This window comes from Halichoeres trimaculatus, unplaced genomic scaffold (genome assembly GCF_033239565.1).
Source record: "Halichoeres trimaculatus isolate MK-OKI-2021-1 unplaced genomic scaffold, fHalTri1.1 fHalTri1_scaffold_9, whole genome shotgun sequence".
Taxonomy (NCBI): domain Eukaryota; kingdom Metazoa; phylum Chordata; class Actinopteri; order Labriformes; family Labridae; genus Halichoeres; species Halichoeres trimaculatus.
Genome location: NW_027437188.1, coordinates 24,110,195 through 24,129,811, shown reverse-complemented (window position 1 = coordinate 24,129,811; position 19,617 = coordinate 24,110,195). Strand labels below are relative to the sequence as shown.

The 19,617-nt window shown below is 39.2% G+C and overlaps 1 protein-coding gene across 1 annotated transcript in view; it reads right to left on the bottom strand.

Annotated features, from left to right (window-relative positions):
* Positions 1 to 819: 819 nt before the first annotated feature.
* Positions 820 to 19,617, bottom strand: part of schip1 (schwannomin interacting protein 1) — a 279,659-nt gene continuing 260,861 nt past the window's right edge. The window contains exons 10-15 of the mRNA XM_074679306.1: positions 13,875 to 13,993; positions 11,286 to 11,403; positions 10,587 to 10,784; positions 4,222 to 4,345; positions 3,525 to 3,618; positions 820 to 1,767 (exon numbers count right to left, since the gene is read on the bottom strand). Coding sequence (XP_074535407.1) covers positions 1,716 to 1,767; positions 3,525 to 3,618; positions 4,222 to 4,345; positions 10,587 to 10,784; positions 11,286 to 11,403; positions 13,875 to 13,993 — 705 coding nt within the window. The 3' untranslated portion in view covers positions 820 to 1,715. The remainder of the gene's footprint in view (positions 1,768 to 3,524; positions 3,619 to 4,221; positions 4,346 to 10,586; positions 10,785 to 11,285; positions 11,404 to 13,874; positions 13,994 to 19,617) is intronic.

The following is a 19,617-nucleotide window of genomic DNA, read 5'->3' as shown; positions in this document are numbered from 1 at the left end:
ATATATATATATATATATATATATATATATATATATATATATATATATATATATATATATATATATATATATATATATATATATTATAATAATAATTTCCACTTTCATTTTTCTAACAGAAATACATTTGACTGTCTGAAGTATAGATTCCCAGTCCAAACATGATCTGTTCTTTTTAAATTTGTCATCAGTAATTAAAAAGCACATAATGTCATAAGTTCCAGTTTTCAGGACCTTTTGTTGTGTTTCAGGCACATCTTTCTTAAGGAAGTGTATTTTTTGAAACTGCAGTGGTCAGTAGTTAGCTGAGAGGACTTTCCTAGCCTTTCTCTGGCGCTGTTTCAAAGATACACACCAAAGGTTTTAAGGAAAAAAAGATGACCTTCAGAAAAGAGGGGGGACTTCCTCAGTAGGACTTTGAGGCTAGCATATCTACATGACAGATATCATTTATTACTAAACCTAAATGCCTTTTTGATTCATTTCTCTGTATTTAAACCCTGGAGTAGTGGCCATTCATCTGTCCACAAGCTGTCATTTTTCACGTGAAAGAAAATTCTAATAACTGTCATATCAAGGGGTTGCCCAAGCCACTTCAGAGTCCCTTTAGGAGCTCTCGATTAGTTTTGCAGAGAGTGAGACAAACAATGACAATGATGATGCAAGATCGAAACAGGGGACTGAGTCATTCTCCTTGTACCGTGCTCACTGTAGTGATGACACTTCCTGTATTCATCTGAAAGAAGAAGCTGAAGATAGAACAGGTTCATTCACCAGACCTGCAGCAAAGGAAAAGAAAAAGAACCCCAAAAACGTACATATATGAAACAAAGTTTATTCTTTATTTTACATATCTGTACATAAACATTTCTTCCCTCAAATAAAGTTTCTGATTACAATAGGATGAAAACAATATTAACACACTTATTCATTTAAAATGACTCGTGTCAGAGAATCAACATTCACAAAATGTTGAAGAGCAATTAGAGTGAACGTATTACCAAAAGCTACGACTCCACTACAAGGCAGGCATGTTTCCTTTGACACTCTTTTAGCACCTTCAAATAAACATTTCTCAGTTGAAAACTACCGTTTGTGCAGAATAAAAACAGGTCGACTTTGAAATACTTTAAAATTACCGTCCAACTTAAAATGGTCTGAAGAAGTAAGTTTCCATTGTTTTTTATCTTTTGTACAATGTTGTTTCTTTTTTTTCTCAAGACTGACTTTCTACTGAATTTTTCACTATTATTTTGTTTTTTTTTTCCCACATTTTTTGCATTTGACAGTTATAATTTAGTGGCGAATGTAGAAAGTTAAAAAGAAACAATCGCAAAGCAAGGCCGATCACTGCACAGGAAGCTGGGGACAGAATCCATGACGACACACAATCAGTTTCTTCCGTTTCTTCAGTGTTCCTCCGTTCTTGGCGCTGGGAGAAAAACCACAGAAGCAAATGAAAGAGGGGTGGCCTTCATCACCTGTGCTGCTGCTGCTGCTGCCACCATTGGAGTCAGTGGGTGGGACAGGAAGGGAGACACAGGGAGAAGCCAGGGGTGACGCAGCAAGGGAGGAGCAAAGTACTCAGGGACAAGCGGGTGGGATTCGGATTGAAATGGGGCGGGAGGTGGAAATTGCCGGAGGAGGAAAAGTCTGGTTTGGAGCAGGAGCTTCAGCTTGGCAGAGGAGAGCAGGGTGGAGCAAGGACGGGCATCTTATTTTGAAAGGGTCCTCTCAGCCATATGTTTCTGCTGGCTCTCAGCATGCCTGTGGAGGAGACAAGGAACACAAAGTCATTTATGGAATAAATCTGCTTCTATTTGTATATATCTCATCTCAAAACTGAGTGTAGGGCCTCCTTAAAATTAATCTGAGATCCTAACTGAAGTCACAACAATACAAGAAAGTCTTAAGAGCCTAATGTTGTGCTTTATGATAAAGTCATACTATTGAAAGTGTAAAGTCATAATTTAATGATAAAAAAGTTGTTTTTTAGTCTGTGGCTAGCTTCTTTGTTATTCTGAAGGGAAATGTCAAAAGAGCCAGGAAGAAATGAGGACTGTGGAGCATACTGATGATGTTTAGTGCAGTTTTCACTTCAGACTGTGATTCTGTTTCCAAAAGTAGTAGTAACTCTAATGAGATGCCAAATAATATTATTATTATTATTTTTCTTTTCAAATTACCATTATAATATAACAACTTTATCACCACTATCCATTTTACAAACCGATTCTCCAAATCTTAGATTATTTTAGCATCCAAAAAGATTACAAAACTGAACTTCTTTTTCACCAACATGTATTGTCCAGAATCACTATTATTTTATCACTAACACCTGTTATCATCTATTAACGCTTACATTTAAAACAAGTGTCCAAGGAGGACACAGAGGTGCTTTACTTTTTATGCCAAATGAATTCCCCTGCTGCTTCAACTTTGACTATAATAATCTAACCCGGCATAACGTGCCATGTAAGCATTTTTGTATGACTTGAGCTGAAGGAAAAATCCCCCTGTTCTTTAATTATCAAAGACTGTTTACAAGTCTTTGGGTTCCTGGTAAAGTATCTTTTGTGGCTTCAGATTCTCTTTTGTGCCAGCTAGGTTAGAGACTTGTTTAAAAATAATAATAATAAAAAAGGCTCAGATTCTGGGACCAGAATTTTTTACTTAAGTGTAATACTGCCACAACAGGGACAAAAAAACCTATTATTATTTCAGTGTACAAAATGATCACGTTATAACATGAAACATTTCTTGATAGAATGATATAATTCAGCATTGATCAAGTTATATTGTAATACGTGATAACTTAGAAGGCAATTTTTTTAATGTTTCAATGTGATTACACATATCGTTTAACTTACATTTGGATGGGAAAACATGGTATGGATATGGCTCACTATCATGATTTGATTAATTTGTTCTTCCTGCTTGAGTTAAGGGGAGAGATAATGTCGTCTTGTGGTACACTATGATTTCGTAGAAATATCGACAGTGGTGTATCCGTTTTTTTGGGGACATGGTAATGGTGGGTCATTGCAAAAGGTCATGTGCCAGTCAATCAGTGTACACAGGGGGGAGCCCACCGCTGACCAAAACTTACCTCGTTCTGACTTTAACAGTTTCACATTGTAACAAGATGAGTAGTTTATTACACAACAGAAATGATTCAAGTTATGAAGTGATCATTTTTCATCTGGAAATAAGTTAAATATTTTGTTTTAACGGGAGAGACATAATTAGAAACTTTTCATGTAATAACATGACCCTAAAATGTTTTTTTTTCCTGGCATGGCAGTAATACACTTCCATTACATATAACCATAATTTGAGTACTAACAATACTTAGAATCTCAAAGTGGCTTGAGTCTGGGAGGAAATGGGCTTGACGGGACAGTCAGGTTGTAAGGTTTAAGTCTGCTTGAGGAAATGCCTTTTACATCATTCTCTTCAAATACAGTTTTACCAAGAAAAGCGAGGGGAAGCATGAAAAAACTCCTCATCTAGTGTTTCGTCACCTGGTGAGGTCTTCTATGTCGACCAACATGGCGTCCTGCTCCATGTGTAGTTCATCCCGAATCAGCAGCAACTGTACAAGCTCTTCATTCAGACCTGATAACAGATTGAAAACAGACATAAATGCTGAACTATCACAACAATGAACTACTCTTAACACCACAATAACTTTGGTGGCACATTTATTTGGATATCAAGATATAATCTGTGCTAAACAGAGTGTTATCAGATTATATCACATCTACTGTTGAAACAATCAAAAAGGAAATCAGTGGTTGTGGTTACTTCCTTATCACAGGTTTCAGCCTTTGTTCTCTTAGCTTTGCTGACTAATATAAAGTATTTAAAGCAGATTTTGGAAGAAAAGTTTATTTTCAAATTTAAAACAAAAGGCTGGTGATTTTGAACTGGTGGGGATTTTTGGAGCTGTGTTATAAAAGATCATCCCCGAGGAGCAGGATCAGTGAGGTGTACCAAGCAGTGACAGTAAACACTCAGGGGCTGTTACAGACTGTACACTTCTTTGAAGTGACTAATGTATAGAATGTGCCTTCACTTTCACTTTCACTGATAAAAGCTTTGGGTCATTGTGCATGTTTTTCCCCATTTGCTCTCTTGCTCATTTGTACTTATGAAAGTAGAGGTCACTAACTTAACATGTTCGTTTATGTGAGCACAATGTGTGTATGGTCTACTCACTCTCGATCTGGGAGTGAAGGTCGTTGACTATGACTTGCAGCTGCCCCAGTGTCATGTCTCTCAGGTCTGTAGGCTTCAGGCTTCTTTTCATGAGACACTCGCTGATGTGAGGCATGTGTGGGAGCTGTGGTAAAAACACATGTGGAGACATGAAATTACACATATAAGCATGGGAGATGTCACATTTCTGTAAGTTGTAGATTTATACAATTCCTCAAAGACATCTGCATCAACATATTAATATTTTTTAACAAAGAGATCCTGTATACTGTTATAAACTCATTATTACCATTTTTAAACCCACAGAGAAATATTTCAATGGATATTTGAGATTAAAATTTGCAAGATCAGGATGGCCTAGTGGTTGGGTTGCACACCTCACTAGGCTTGCCCTTGACTGGGTGACTCGGGTCACTCAGCAGCTCCCTCTTCCTTGTCCCTTTTTTTCCTATTTTTTTTTCTCTTTTCATCATCTTTGCATTTGGAGTCTTTCATTGCTTTTTATGACTCATTTGTTGGCCATTGCTGCCAAACTGTTATGTCTGCAGTGGTGTTTTTACTATTTATGTTCCTATTTTGATCCAGAAATCCTACATAAAACCATGTTCACATTGTTTACATATGAGATAAGCTGTTAGCAGCATGTGGCGTGTTCATGCTAACCAGTGCTAGGCCTGATGTTTCCCTGAGTGCTGAGGAGAGGAAGGTGAGGATGACATGCAACTGTGGTGTGGGCCAAGAAGAGACAACATCGACTTGTCTTTCCATCCATCGTTATGGGGAAAGTAAGATCTATCTCCAATAAGTTGAATGCACCAGAGGGCAGAATAGCATCATGCTATTTACAGAGATTTGGCTAATGAAACTAACAACGGACACGAATGCCACATTGGAAGAATTTCACCTCTAAAGAGCAGACAGAAAACAGGTGAAGAATGCCAAGTCTGTAGAGGTGGAGGATGAGTGGAGAATTTGGTCAAGCTGTCGTCTCTGACATTTTCTTAAAATTGACACATATTATTATATTTTTCTATTCTTGAATTTTTTGGGCCATACACTTTCTTTTTTTTTTTGCTGCTGTGACTCTGCATTTCATTTTGGGGATTAAGAAAGTACATTATATTCTATGTCCTGTCTTTGTTTTAAGATAAATTTAATCAGCATAATTCTGAAAAGTTAAACAATACCAAATAGTAAGTAAAAAGCCAGAGATTGACCATAAAATTATCAACTGGTAAAACAGTTCGAATAATTCTAATTGAAAACCTAGAACATATTAATTCTCTTGGACAGAGTAATGAACAGAAATCAAGGTATAGCTTCACATTTTCCTCAAATATGCCTAAAGGCAGCATCTATGTGACTGACTGCTTTCTCCCATGTACTGCATTTGTGTGTTATTAGTCCAGTTGTGAAAATAGTTATTTTGTGATGAAACAAAAGTGAATGTCATTCCTTTTTTTTTTTTTTTTTTTTTTTTTCCTGTGTTAACATGTTGTTAAGTTTGGGGATTTCAAGAGCACACTACCCTTGGGTTACAGTTAGTGCTTTATTAATAAACAACAACAGAGTGTGAAAGTTGACCTTTCCAGCAGAAAAACTGCTTCTCCGGAGTACTGGAACACCTCACCAAACACCGGCAAGAGGAACCTGATGATTTTATTCGTTATCTTGTCAAATCTTTGACTCATTCTTTCTCTTTCTATGGGAACTTTTTGAATCCCCTTGTCTTTGGTTTTTGGCACAAAATCCCTTAGGGGAGGGAAAACATCTTTTATGTAATGAGAAATGATGATAAATAGTGAAAATTGACAAGATTTCCCAGTGTGTGAAACCCAGATGATGAGAAAGGTGTCATGGAAGTTCAGGAGTTGCATTCGTGCAGTTTATTCTCTTGGCAAACACGACGCTGCATAGTCAAGTTTAAATGGCTTTGTTATTTCTCGTGCAAGCTTTGTGTACGTGTAAATGAGTCGTATTATCACCAGCAGTTTCTACTCCTTGTGTAACCACACCATGTGACAAAATGACAAACATCACTCGTGATTTTCTTGGGAATAAATGCACACGCTGGCTCGTTTGCCCTTTGTTTACCACACTCCTTTTCTAATAAACACTCCCATCAAACAAGCCCACATTCTTTCTCTTCCCTTCCTGCACCCATTCCTCTCCCTCCCACGTCATCTCCAGTCTCCAACTCTAGGTGAGAAAGTGAGCCACTTTCTCTCCTTCTCTCTCTGCCACACGCTCTGTGCTTTCGTGCGTTGGTGACTGGCTGGCACTTCATGCTACTCTCACACCCATCTTTCACTTTCTCATTGGCTCTGGTGCAGCTCCTCTGGAGGCCTTCTTGTGTCAGTTTCAGTTTCGAGTGAGGCAGTCACTTCAGGGTGACATAGAGAGACATGTGATGCTGCAGAGAGTGGGCGTGGGTAATGGGGAAATATTAGTCTGACCACAGTGTGAGTTTCTGCGGCTGACACTACTCAATATCACAGTCTGAGTGTTCAATAGTAACAAATGAAACTTCAGTAACAACTCTGTTTTCTCAGAGAAAGTAAACTCTAGGAAATCCAGTTTACAGTAGAATCTAGATCTTACCCCCCCTCTTTTTTTCTCTCTTTCTGGCTTTCCTCCTCTCTCTCAGTGCTTCTGTTTGCACAGATTTTAGGGGAAAAAACACACTCCCTGTACACACACTGACATTTGGATGCAGGCTTGCTGGGCTGGCTTGACTCCCATTCTCTGTCCTTGACAGACAGTCAGGACCAAGCAGTTTAGTTGGAGAGGAATAAAGCTAACTGGCAGCACTGTAACCTCATTAGTCTCTTTTTTATCAGATACACAACTTCAACTTCACAAACACCAGCCATCATCCTCTAAAACTGTTTATCGTCATAGGAAGCTTACTGTCTCCTCCTTTTATGAAAACAAGATTTTACTGTATAACCAGTGAACAGAAGCTTGCACATTACCATTAACAGCCATCCACTCCTTTATTTAAGCTAACTTAGCTAACTAACCACAATTTTAGCAATTCCTTTTGCCATAGATGTTCAGAATTTTAGACCTATGTTATAATGTGATTGTCTTTAAATAATCTATAATTCCTATGGTTAAGGTTTAATATTAAATTTCTTTAAATTCCCCGTTGTTTTACCCTACTGTTGGTGAAGGGACAGTGGCCTTCGAGGACAAGAGGCTCATGTGTGCATACTAAGTTTGATCTGCTAAGTTTTTAACTAACTGTCTTTTTCTTTTTCTTACTGGCCATTCACTGAACACCAAAACTGGTCCCTTCCAAGTATTTTTGCTCTGTGCAGCTGTAGCAAAGCTTGGGTAGCTTTTGTAGTTGTAAAAGGCTCATTGTAACTTACCTAACACAAAACAGTCCTAATACTCAAGTAACTCATTATACACTCTTTCAAGATTCATATGAATAGTTCTTCCAAATCTGTTCAGCTAAAATTACTAAATTTGATGCACTGCACCTTCAGTTATCATTTTTCTTGATTTATCTGTTCACCAAACACAACAAGGACCAGTTCATTAGATAGGCAGGGGCAGCTCTTTGGGTGGTCTCCTAATTGGCCAATGTAGTTGCCACAATAATAATCTAATATTTGATTGGCTATGTCTTTATCAGGACTGTGGTGCAACTGGTAATTTATTTAAAGTAATTTAAATGTAAAGCATTTTGTTATTACTTATGATTGTGACTTTAGACATTTATATTTTGAGTACTCAAAGGCTTGGGTTAGAACATTGAAAAGTTGCCACGCAGATAGAAATAAAACATACTGTAACATAATGAATTCAACATATTAATTATTCAAACTCAAAATCACAAACTGCCAATAGTTGCTGTGTTTGCATATAAATGAGTGGCCCAAATTGGAAACAGAGTTTAGTCAACCAAGTTTTCATCTACCCCTAAAAGAGAATTGAATAAAACAAAAAGACCTAACTGACCACAGTTTTATGCCTTAATTCATACCAACAATACAAAATTCAAATAAGTGACTTATAGACTTTAAAAACACTTCAGTTTGATGCATTTATTAAAAGCTTGCACTACTCTGTGAGACACACAGTTTGAGTTATTTGCTGCAGTCAAAATGCCATCTGTAGAGCTCGTTTGGCACTCATTTGAATGCTCATTGTAGGTGATAAAAAGAAACAGCCCTTTGTCTTTGGAATGTGAGCTAATTATCCCATCATAAAAAAGATAACATGGTTCTTCCAGGGAATCATTACGCACATTTGATTCTAGGGTAGGATCTGTTGTTGATGACGTTGCGGGCATCTGTAGCCTTAAACGTATCTTAATATTCAGCGTGTGTTTGGTCTGGATGTGACAGTGATGTCTTCTGACTGCTGAACACTGCTACATCCCCAAACACTGAAGTCAATGCTTTCCGGCGTATGAATTATAGATAGACTGGGCCAAGCTGCCCTTCTCTCCTCTGAATAAGTAAAGCTCTGCCTGCGAGTCTGCGTGGAAATATAGTGTGAGTAAGTCCAGCCGTGTGTGAGTGTAACGGAGCTTTGGTGTGTGTGTGTGTGCGTGCTTCTAAGAGAGCACTGAGGCAGATATAAATGGATAAAAAAATGATGAGCAGGGCCGTCATCACCTTGCTTCCTCTTAATGGGGGCAGAGGGAGAGAACGGAGGAGGCAGGGCTTCCTGTGACATCAACACAACATGTATGTGACCCGTTAACTCATATGATAGCTATGTTACTAAAACTCAACCCACTCCATTCTCTAAAACTTTGACTAATGGACTAACTCACCAATATTTCAGATAAACTTAGATTTGGTTTCTCTTCTTACTCACTTTTGTAGGGGAAGCTATGACTTTGAACTCTTTCCATCAGATACCCATAGTGTGAGAAAAAAAAGTTCACCTTGTTTCAAACACTAATTTGGCTACGTCCTCAGGAGTTATTTATAAAACCATAAGGAAGCATAATTGTTGTCAAAAGCTTTCGGTTTTGCTTTTGCACTGACGTCAGGTGCTTGTAAAGGTGTGGTAATCAGAAAGGTGTGCCAGCTAGTAGCTTAATTGCACAAAAAAAGCTGGTGATGAAACAGACCTACGTCAAACAACAGAAAGATCTATGTGAGTGTGCACAAAACTGGAAGAATTCATTGGTGAAGAGAACCTTTTGAATGTTTGAATGAATTGAACAGATTTGAACTCCATATGTGGTCACTATTCTGATCAATGTGCTGAACTTGTTGATAAAAAGCAGCAGACTCAAGTGGCAGCACACAATTTTATAATCAACCTCCCTCTAAAAGTCCAACGAAAAATATCAGGTGTTAAATCTGCTAAATGTTTCTATACCAGATGGTTTCTAACTTTTAATACCTGCTGTTTAATGTTGGGCTGGAAGCTGAGTACTTTGAAATTTTACATCTATATTCATATATATATATTTTTATCTATATCAATGGCTTGTCAGTCCAAACTCTTTTGACAGAGAATGTAAGAGTGAAAAACACACAAGTTATGGGTTTAAACACAGTGGCATACCCAGACATTTTGACTGGGGCAGCCCGCTGACTCATGAGAGGTTTGGTATTTGTCTATTTTTCAGTGGAATAACTTCAGTACTAAAGCCAAAGATGTACATTATGTCACAAGTCACAGTTTGAGGTGCTGATAAACAAATGAAAGGCGAGACTGTCAGAAGCTTGTTCCAACACAGCCAAAAATAATGTTGATAATACTACTAATAGTAAAATGAAAAGATTTTCCTACAAGTCTCACCTTTGACACCACTTACGGCCAATCAAAAATCTTTAGGTTTTTGGGGCAGCACCTAGGATGAGCTAACAGGGCACAAGGGGAGCCCTGAACATCCCACTGTTTCCTTAAGTGGTCGGGTGAAAATTCTCTATGAGGTCTTTAACCAAAGACAAAAAACTTGTACTTGTCTGCCATTTATAAGACATTTTTTTATTCCCCCCCCTCCTTGTTTTGGTGTAACTGAGCTCTATTAAGTGATATGATCGTGTAGATCTTTTGTTACAAGTGATACATTTTCAGATGTATCTGTTTTCTGAAATATAATTTTTAACCTCTTGTCCGGGGCTTTTTACAGATTTTTATCCTTCTATATTGGAAATACAAAAGTTGCCCTTATTAACATGAATCTTTGTGATTTGGGGAAATTTGTTTGGCTTAGTAGTTAAATCTTGCACCCCATGTAAAGACTGGTGTTCTTTATGTTGAAGGCCCAGACCGAACATCAACTTCAGTTGTTTTCACTCCGCTCAGCTCCAAAATAAAAAGGAAAACAATAGAAATGACTTCAGTGAATGAATGGAGAATTTCCTCGATAATATGATACTAACCAGGTCGGCCACTGGGGACTTTTTGCGATTCTGTTTCTCGACCTCCACCTGCATCTTGGCCATTGGCTTAGCCATAGCCAGGGCCAGCTTGGCCTCCGCCTGCAGCTTCTTCTGTCGACTCAGAAAGTCCATGTCCTCAAGAGACTCCGAGTCATCCTCTGTGGTGTCTCTGTCCGAGTAAGACGAACTCTGCTTGGACTGAGGAGGGGGAAAAAGTCCCATGTGGCAATGAGAAGAGGGAAAGTAAGAAAAAAGATGGAGAAAGAAGCAGCTTTAGAAACACGAGGTCAGAGGATTAATTTATTCTTGACATTTTCATTTGTAGATTTTGTGCACTGACAGGAATAGAGTGGGGATGAACACATAAACAGGTGTTAATTCTTTCTTTCTTTAAATGTTTCAGGCTGACAGGGAGTGAATGTGGTCATACAACCATGACAAAAGCATGGGTTTTCCAGTTCACCTCTCATTTGCTGCACATAAATTAGTGATCAGCCAGAAAACAACTGATGACTAAATCTCTAAGATTTATCATCAAACTCTTTCCCATCAGACCTCTTTTACTCTGAATTTTCACTTCAAATATAGCCTTAGATACGATTATTCTATCAGTCCTATAGCTAAAAGTAGTTTCATGATTGTCTTTCATTCTCAATGTATGATGGGAAATGAAAATCAAGTTTTGGTTTCACTTCATACCATAGGAGACAGGGGTGTATCCAGACTAGTCTCTGTCTTGCTGTCATCCGCATCGCTGTCCTTGTCGCTGCCGCTGTCATTGACGAAACAGATCTGTAGGTTCATCCCGCTCTGCAGCCTGCAGGGACAGACAGAGATGGAGATGGATTCAAACCAGGGGAGACATGTCAATATTAGCATAAATGCAGATAAGAGTCGAGTCGGTTCAATGTTGGCTCTTTCTGCTGTAATTGACTCGGACCGGGGCCAAGGCAGGCAGCGATGTCAACAGCAATACTAATGATCTGTGATGAGTTTAACAAAGAATTTTCACTTAGTTTAATATGCTGAGCTGTTTGTGAAGAGATAAAAAAGTGGAAAAAAAATACAGAAAATTACGGAGAGAACCCTAAAAAAAAGCTAACTGCCCTCATCCCCAGGGCCAGCTGGGAAAAAAATGAACAAGGGCTTGTGTTTTTAATTTTCTCCCCTCGTCTTCAATGTGGATCGATCCAGGAAGCCTCTGGTAGGTCTGATCTAATCTGCTGCTGGAGACCGGTGTGAGTGTTTCTATTTTATTTTTTGTGCTATGGAGGAGCAGAACGCCAGTAGGTGTGGATCCAGCCCACTTTGGATCAATATCTTGCTTATTCAATGCAGTAATTACAAAGCGTGCTGATTAGTTTCACAGCATAGATCCAATCAGGCCTGATTCAAATAGGACCCGAGCAGTCGATAGGGACTTTACAGGAGAGGCAGCATCAGAGGCTTTCAGTAACACCAGGTCAGAAAACGAGAGTTTCACCAACTATTTTAAGCTGATAGCAACAAAGGGGATGCTTCACAGTGGGGGGATTGGCCTGCCAATAACAGCCCATTGCATACCATTCATTTGTGCTCACATATCTGCAGCACAAAGCTGGCAATTTATCTGTCAATGATTGTCATGATTATATAATTTGAGAGAAGGTGATGCTGGGGGGTTGTGCTTTATATCACTTTGTCATGTACATATTTGGTGACAAGTTGTTGAAATTGGAAAGGATAAATCCTTTCTTTGTGTGACTAAACAAGCCAATTTAATTTGTTTCTTTAAATTAGAGTGCAGAAACCCTACCACACACACATAATGAATCCTTGAAGCTACTGTTAAGATCTTTCAGGCGTGTATGTAATAGACTAAAATTAGTTTGATGCTTCATTGTTTTCCCCTTAAATATGAAAAAGGCTTAAATCAACAAGTTTTGATACATTTTTAAGTAATTCAAGTTTATTTTTTTCTGTTGGTAAGCCTTTATTGAGAGGAAAGGAGAGTGAATGGAGCAGGAAACTGTAAGAAAAGAAAAAAACATGTGGCTAAAAGCCACTGCCCCTGCACGTAGGGTGCATGATTCAATCACAACGCCAAAACAGCCTTACTATGGTTATTTTCTATCAATCTATCTTTTTTTGTAAATATTTTGGCTTCTATTTCTTTATTCATAGAGGACAAGACAGTGAAAGGAGCAGGAAACAGAACAAGAGCGGAAAATGAAATGCAGGAAAGCAGGCACAGGTCAGATTTGGGTGTGCGACATTACCCCCTCAACCAGGTATATATAATTTTGAATATCTTAAAAAACTGTATCTTCACAATATCAGAACAGCCATAATTTTACAGAATGCAAATCCCAAAATAAAGTAGGTTAAGATTTCTTTTCTTTTCTTTTCTATTTTGAAAATCACTTCTCTTACCTGTACTACGACCTGCTGGGGGCGCCAAAATGGAATGAATTCAAAAGCTAGCTAAAGAAACTACAGTATCTTTGAGAAAAACACGTTATAAGTGAAAAGAAAATTAAAGATTTTTTCTTTTTTGAAAGATTTTTCTCTCCTTAACAATACATGATGTTATTGCCCCTGAAGTCCTCACCACACTGGTTGTAAAATTGAGTCCTCACTCATTCCCAATGTCTCCTTTCTCCTACTCAAGTCATTTTATATTTAACAAAACAAACAAAAACACCAACAACAAAAAAAAACTAAACTAAAAAGTCCCAACCCCTTTTAAAAATTACAGGAAAAAAAAGGTGTCATCTTTATTTTAATATTTTCACCCGTTACTGTCCTCTTCTTAATTTCCTGTAATCATCTTTGTGGCAGTAAGTATTAGAATTGCTCATCGGCAGCAGTATTATGAAAAGCATATGATTTTACTCACAGTGATACAAAGAGTCCTTTAATGATCACAGAACACTAAGTTCCAGTAAGGTTCAGTGTAGGAGGTGGTAGCACAGCATGTATGAGTGTGTTTGTCTTTTAGGAAGTAAGAGTTTCAATCACATAACAGAAATCCTTCCTGCTTTCTGTCACTCTCTTCCTCTCTGCTTACCGTCCATCACATAGTTGTGATGGTAAATGTGGAGCTTTATGTTCAGGCTGTAGATTTTTTTCTTTTTTAACTCTTGCACACAGTTGATTCATGCTTTTGACATTTAAACTTCTGCTGTTGCTTTCGTTTGGGATGCTCTTCTTCGGGGGGTCATCAAACCCTTTAAAGTACCAGAAATCACACATTTTCTGTAAGTGGCTCCCTTGTTGGGAAAGGTCGATAAAGGTCGAAGGCCTTACCGTGAGGACAGGCTGGGTTTGCCGCTCTTGCTGCAGCTGGTGTAGATGCCCGGCCCATCATCAAAGAAACTGCCCAGGGCCAACTTCTGCCTGATAGACTCCCTCTCATTCTTTTGGGCCTGAAACAGAAGATTAACATGACATGGTTACCTTTTAGTGACCATTGTGTCTGAGATCAAAGGTCAAACTCAGGCTAGCTGGGATAAGGTGTCTTCATGCTGTCATAACACCTTAAAATAGCAATCTAAATATAGTTTTCTGTCATGCAACATCACCCTCTTTCCCCCAGTTTGACTCACTGTGTGCTCAAATAGAAGTGCTGTTAGCACTCTCTGACAGCCCTAATCACAGGTGCAGGTTTATTAATAGCAGCAGCTTCTACTTCATTTGCAGTCAGAGGTTTAGTGTCACACTCACACGCTCTGATGCAAAGTGTGGAGTCAGCTAAGACATGAAAAAAAATGTTTAAAAATATCTGAAGAAGGATCATGAAATGTTGGCAGTCCCTGCGTCCACCAGCAGGTGCTGCTATTGTCATAGAAAACAACAAGTGAAGAATTCAACATCCTCCACACACACAAAGTAGATCTTCTAATACAGGATTTACACAGGATTAAGTTTGTGTTTGGTAAACTCCAGATGAAGAACAGTGAAAGCGTTTTCATACATGCTTAAATCTGCAAGAATCCCACCATTACACACTCCCACAGGCACTCTCTGCTGGCCTCTTCCCAACCCCGAATTCCTCACTGAGCACAGCTTCAGATTTGGCAGCACTTCAGACACGCTCACACACAGCAACACCCCCTAGGATGTCTCGTCTGTGCCGATAGCAGGTAAACACATCCAACTGAGGTGCAAATAACTAATGAGACACTCAGACTGTTTCAGATCTAATGAGAAGAGTTCAGTTCATTTGCTACTACTGCACTGAAGTAGTGGAGCGTTGAGTTTTGTTATGAAAGGAGTCTGCATGGCCCTTAAACCCTCTCTACTAACAGTCTGTTGGCACAGCCTTGCTTTTGTCCAGAAATAAGAGAGAATTTTTTTTTGACAATTACAAGGCTTTAAAGTGATAATGTCCTTTTTTGCACAAATGAATCATTCTAATAATATCATTCGTGATGTCAGGAATGACACTAACTTTTACATTTTGCAACATCCTGTGACATCTTGGATCAAATTTAGCTCATCTCATCATGAAATCTGTATGATGCATTACTGTTTCATTCCTGTTGTGTAATTTCCCTTTTCTGTATGAGCAAATCCAAGATTTATATTGAGACCATTCATGGATTAGATTTTTGCATTTACATGTGTTTTGTGCTGTATTATGTTTTCACAATTAATTTTTTTTTAGGTTTTTATTTGTCTGACTTTTTATGCCTTTATTCTGAGATGACAGGACAGCAGGAAAAGTAGCTTCGAGAAATATTTTCATGTTTGGGTTGAATGCATATACTTCCATAGGTTACTTTTATATTTTCTATCAAAGCTGATAACAGCTGTATGTGTTTCTGTTCTGAGTGTCTCCTTTCCTCCTCTGATGTTTTTAAACCAGCAGGTGAATCACATGATCTGAGTATCTAAACGTCAGTGCTGATGTCAAAGCAGGGGCCACGTGATGTGGCCACGAAGTTTGAACATACAAAGATAAAAGATATTGTTCTGGCTCTTAAGTATTTTGATAATTTACATCAACAGCGGTGCAGTGGTCAGCTTCCTGATTCATGTCTCAGCTGAGGCCTTTAAGTGGCCTTCTCTAGCAGTCCAGAGACATGCTCTTTGAGTTAACTGTGGGCTCTAAATTCCCCACAGGTAGGATGAGAGTGTGTTTTGATGCCTTGTGCTGACAGTGGTCATATTAGAAATTCTAAGCTTAATATAGCTTTCCTTGAGTCTAGATGAGGCGAAGAGGTGGGCCTTCAATTGTACAATTTTATTTAGCAGATGCTTTTGTCCAAAGCAACGCACAACACAAGCGAGAATTACACAGAATGGAATAACCCTAGTTAGTGCCCCAAGGTGCATCAAGTTGTTTGGCTGCAGGTGCTGCCATTAGGTGCAAGAAGAAGTGAACCTTCAACGGCATTCAAAAATCAGTGCTAAATTCTCACTAAGAGCTTGGTCTTAGACATTTTGACCCATTCTACCCCTGACAACAAAGAGAAGAAAGGTCAGCATAAGTGTTCCCTGCACAGGTAAGTCTTCAGACATCTCTTAAAAGTACATAGGGACTCTGTCAACAGAGAAGAAGAGATTCAGAGCCACGCTGGGCTGGGAGCACCAGGCCTTTAACCTGTTTGCAGTCAGTTACAGTTACAGCCATGCCCTTGTATATTTACAACTTTAAAAAAAATGCAGATTGCAAAATGTACCTGCCCAATAGGGATTGAGAAATGAGCAATGCATACCCAAAACATATTTTGAACTGCTGTAAACATGATTATTTTTTTTCTGTAAAAATAATCTTTTTGGGCATGTTGAATGTTGTTTCTGGTATTTTTGCAGCCGGCCTAGGGCAGGGTCTCAAATAACTGCAGTCTTTTGCACTTTCACATAGATTTCTTATTTTTAGAGCAGAGGTTGCTGCTCGGACATATCAAAGGTGAGCCCTGCTTCTCCCCTCACGATGGGTGGAGTCAAGATATTGAAAATAATTGTTTCACTGTTTGTCAATTAAAAAGAAAGCTTTTTCTTTCAGCATTTTGCAACCTAGAATTCCTTTCTTGAAAACTTTGACTGGCCCAAAAGTTTGTTTAAATCTGTGGTTAAGGTAAAATAATCTCATTAGAAGTGTCTGATGGTTTAATTTTGGGTTTCTACCATGCTAGCAGCATTCCTAGCTCTTTGGATCTCCCTATTTCCCATTACTATCATGCTTTAAATGTACTCCGCTGCCACTGTCTTCATAGGTCTGTCATGTATGCTTCCTCTGCCTGGACCCACCTGATCAGTCCTTAGCAGCCTCTCCTCTTCCTCTCTCATCCTCATTATCCCCAATTCAACTCATCTCTTACCATCTCCACTCCAGCCTCCTGCTCCAGTATGTCTCCAATCGCTCTCCAAGTATCTTATCACAGCCTCACCTCTCTCTCCCACTCATTTTCTCAACTCCTTCACTTCCTCCTTTCTTTCTGTCTGTCTCTCCTGACAATCGTGTTCAGGCGTTGGTGAGAGTGCGTTCACCAAGGACAAATTAACATAATCCCACTCCACACAGGAGCCCGCAAGACGAGCTTGCCGCTGCCAGCACACACACAGACACACAGACACACAGACACACACACACACTCGCATGTAGAGGGTTGGACCTGGCACTGCTCACGTGTTCCATGTGTGTGTGTGTGTGTGTGTGTGTGTGTTCTCCTCTGAAAGACAGCCTGGGGACTCCAGTTGAACACACTCGAGAGTTTCAGTTCAAAGGAGCTACAGCAGCCTGTGTGATAGTGAGGAGGCGTAACATTTATGTTTACACACACACACACACACACACACACACACACACACACACACACACACACACACACACACACACACACACACACACACACACACACACACACACACACACACACACACACACACACACACACAAACACATCACTCATACAGGCCTGACTTCCACACTGCTGACACACTGTCAGTCAAGGTGCTACACAGAACAGCTGCTCTGGGTAAGAATGAAAACCTGAAGCAGCAGGTTCACTGAGCATTGTTAACAGTTTGCTCCCCTCGTGCTGTGAGGGCTGACAAAATGAAAAATAGAGGTTGTGCTGAGGACTACAGGGAACGGAAATGTGGAACATTCAGAGTGCCTCTGAGGATGTTTTGTATCAAAAGACACTCTCAGCATTACTGAAAAGTTAGCACAACAACACACAGACTTATCATGAAAAGCTGTGTAAAGACATGACAAACTGCAGTCTAATGACAAAAGGCATTCTCACAAAGGAAATACAATGACTTAAAATAGCAGGAGCTCCTTTTTAAGTCAGTTACAAGAACCCAATAATCCCTTTCACAGCATCAAATCATAAGACAGCTTTTACTGCCAGTGACTCTTATCAGCAGGAGCATTTAAAAATTCTCTTGTACTATACAAAAAGAGAAGTCTGTTTACATCTTATTTATACATAAAAAGTTGTCCTTTTAATACTTGACATTAACCCCATTCACTGAGAAGACCCGAAAAGGAGTTTTATCAAGATATTACAGGACAAAAATGCTGCCAGTATTGATTTTAAAGAGTAAAAAGTGTCTGTGGGTGGGATAAAAAAGTACTTGTTTGGTTTCTTGAATTAAGACATTATTTTTATTTCAAGAAACTTGACAAAGATATTCATTTTACACCTCACTAGCAGAATTTATTTATTCTTTTAAACACAGGTTAGGCATCATTTTTGTCTTTGTATCCTTGCAGAAACACGTGAAGTACGATGTGTAAGCACACAGATGCAGATGGGGCAGTCGACTTATAAACACTATAAGAGTCGACTGAAGCAGCAGGAACCCGAAAATGTCTGTTGTTTTCATAGGCTGATACTCCAGAAAATGTGTTGCAATTAAATGTTTCTGTTGAAGCACTATTCAATTAATAGAAATCAGCTGTAGCATATTACATTCTGGTTATGACTGGTCAAAAAGTACCACCAGTCATATGTTATCACTGATCTTTCTCTGGATTTGAACTGATTTTTGGTTCCCACACCTGCTTCACAGACACAACTTCCTGCCTTTTCAAACATCTGTTACACAGTTTGTTTTTGTTGTGTGCTTGTGATGCTGTGTGAGCCAGGGTGGGCTATGTGTGGTTAAAAAAGCCATCATGGAGGGCCCATAAAGCATTTATAAAGGTGTGGGATGGGTCACTGGGAGGCAGAGGTGTGAAATAAGCAGTAAAACATGCTCCTGCCTCTCCTTCCTTTTCTACATGAGTCTTTTAGTATCAGCACAAAAGCTAATCTCCTCGTTTTTCAACCTCAAAATGCACTAAATTCATTGTAAATAAAAGAGAGGAATTCCAAGCTTGTGTAAATGGGAAGTAATTAAAGCCTGCTTGATTCCATGTTTGCTTATTCCTCCTCTGCCAGGTGTGACGTTTGACTCTGAGTTTGGGAAATGAAACACACTTCCTGATGTGAATGCAACAGGATGAGAACCATTCTTGTCGTCCTCCTGCCAGAGCTTCTAACAAAATCAAGACATGATGGTTCAGCTCAAGGCCTGTTCTTTGATGATGAAACGGAAAATTGCCTGATTCATTACATTTTAATTTGAGGATGCACATGGGAATGAGAGTACAGGGAAAGCAAAAAAAAAGACCATATCGCACAAGACAGAATGAGAGAGAGCGACTGAGTGACACCTCTAACCACCTCCTTCATTTCCTGGCCTTGAGCCGCGCCGTCGTCACCGTCCAAATTAGATTGGGGGACAACACAATTGCGCTAATTTGTGTTTTGCCTCAAATTCACCAAGCAATTTCCTCTGCTGAAAACCCTCATTGACAAAGACATTTTCTCCTCCTCCCTGCACCGCAGCCATTCATCTGCAGACCTACAGGGTGATTTGGCCTTCGCTGTGGACAACACGGTGCTTGTTTTGAGCCCTCAAATCTGCCCTGAAAATCTGTATTAGAGGAGGGAGCAGAATTTAATTAGCTGTACTAACAAAGAGCATCCTCCCCCTAAATTGCTGGTTTGTGCAGCTAAATTGTTAAGTGGTTAAGATCTGAGATGTG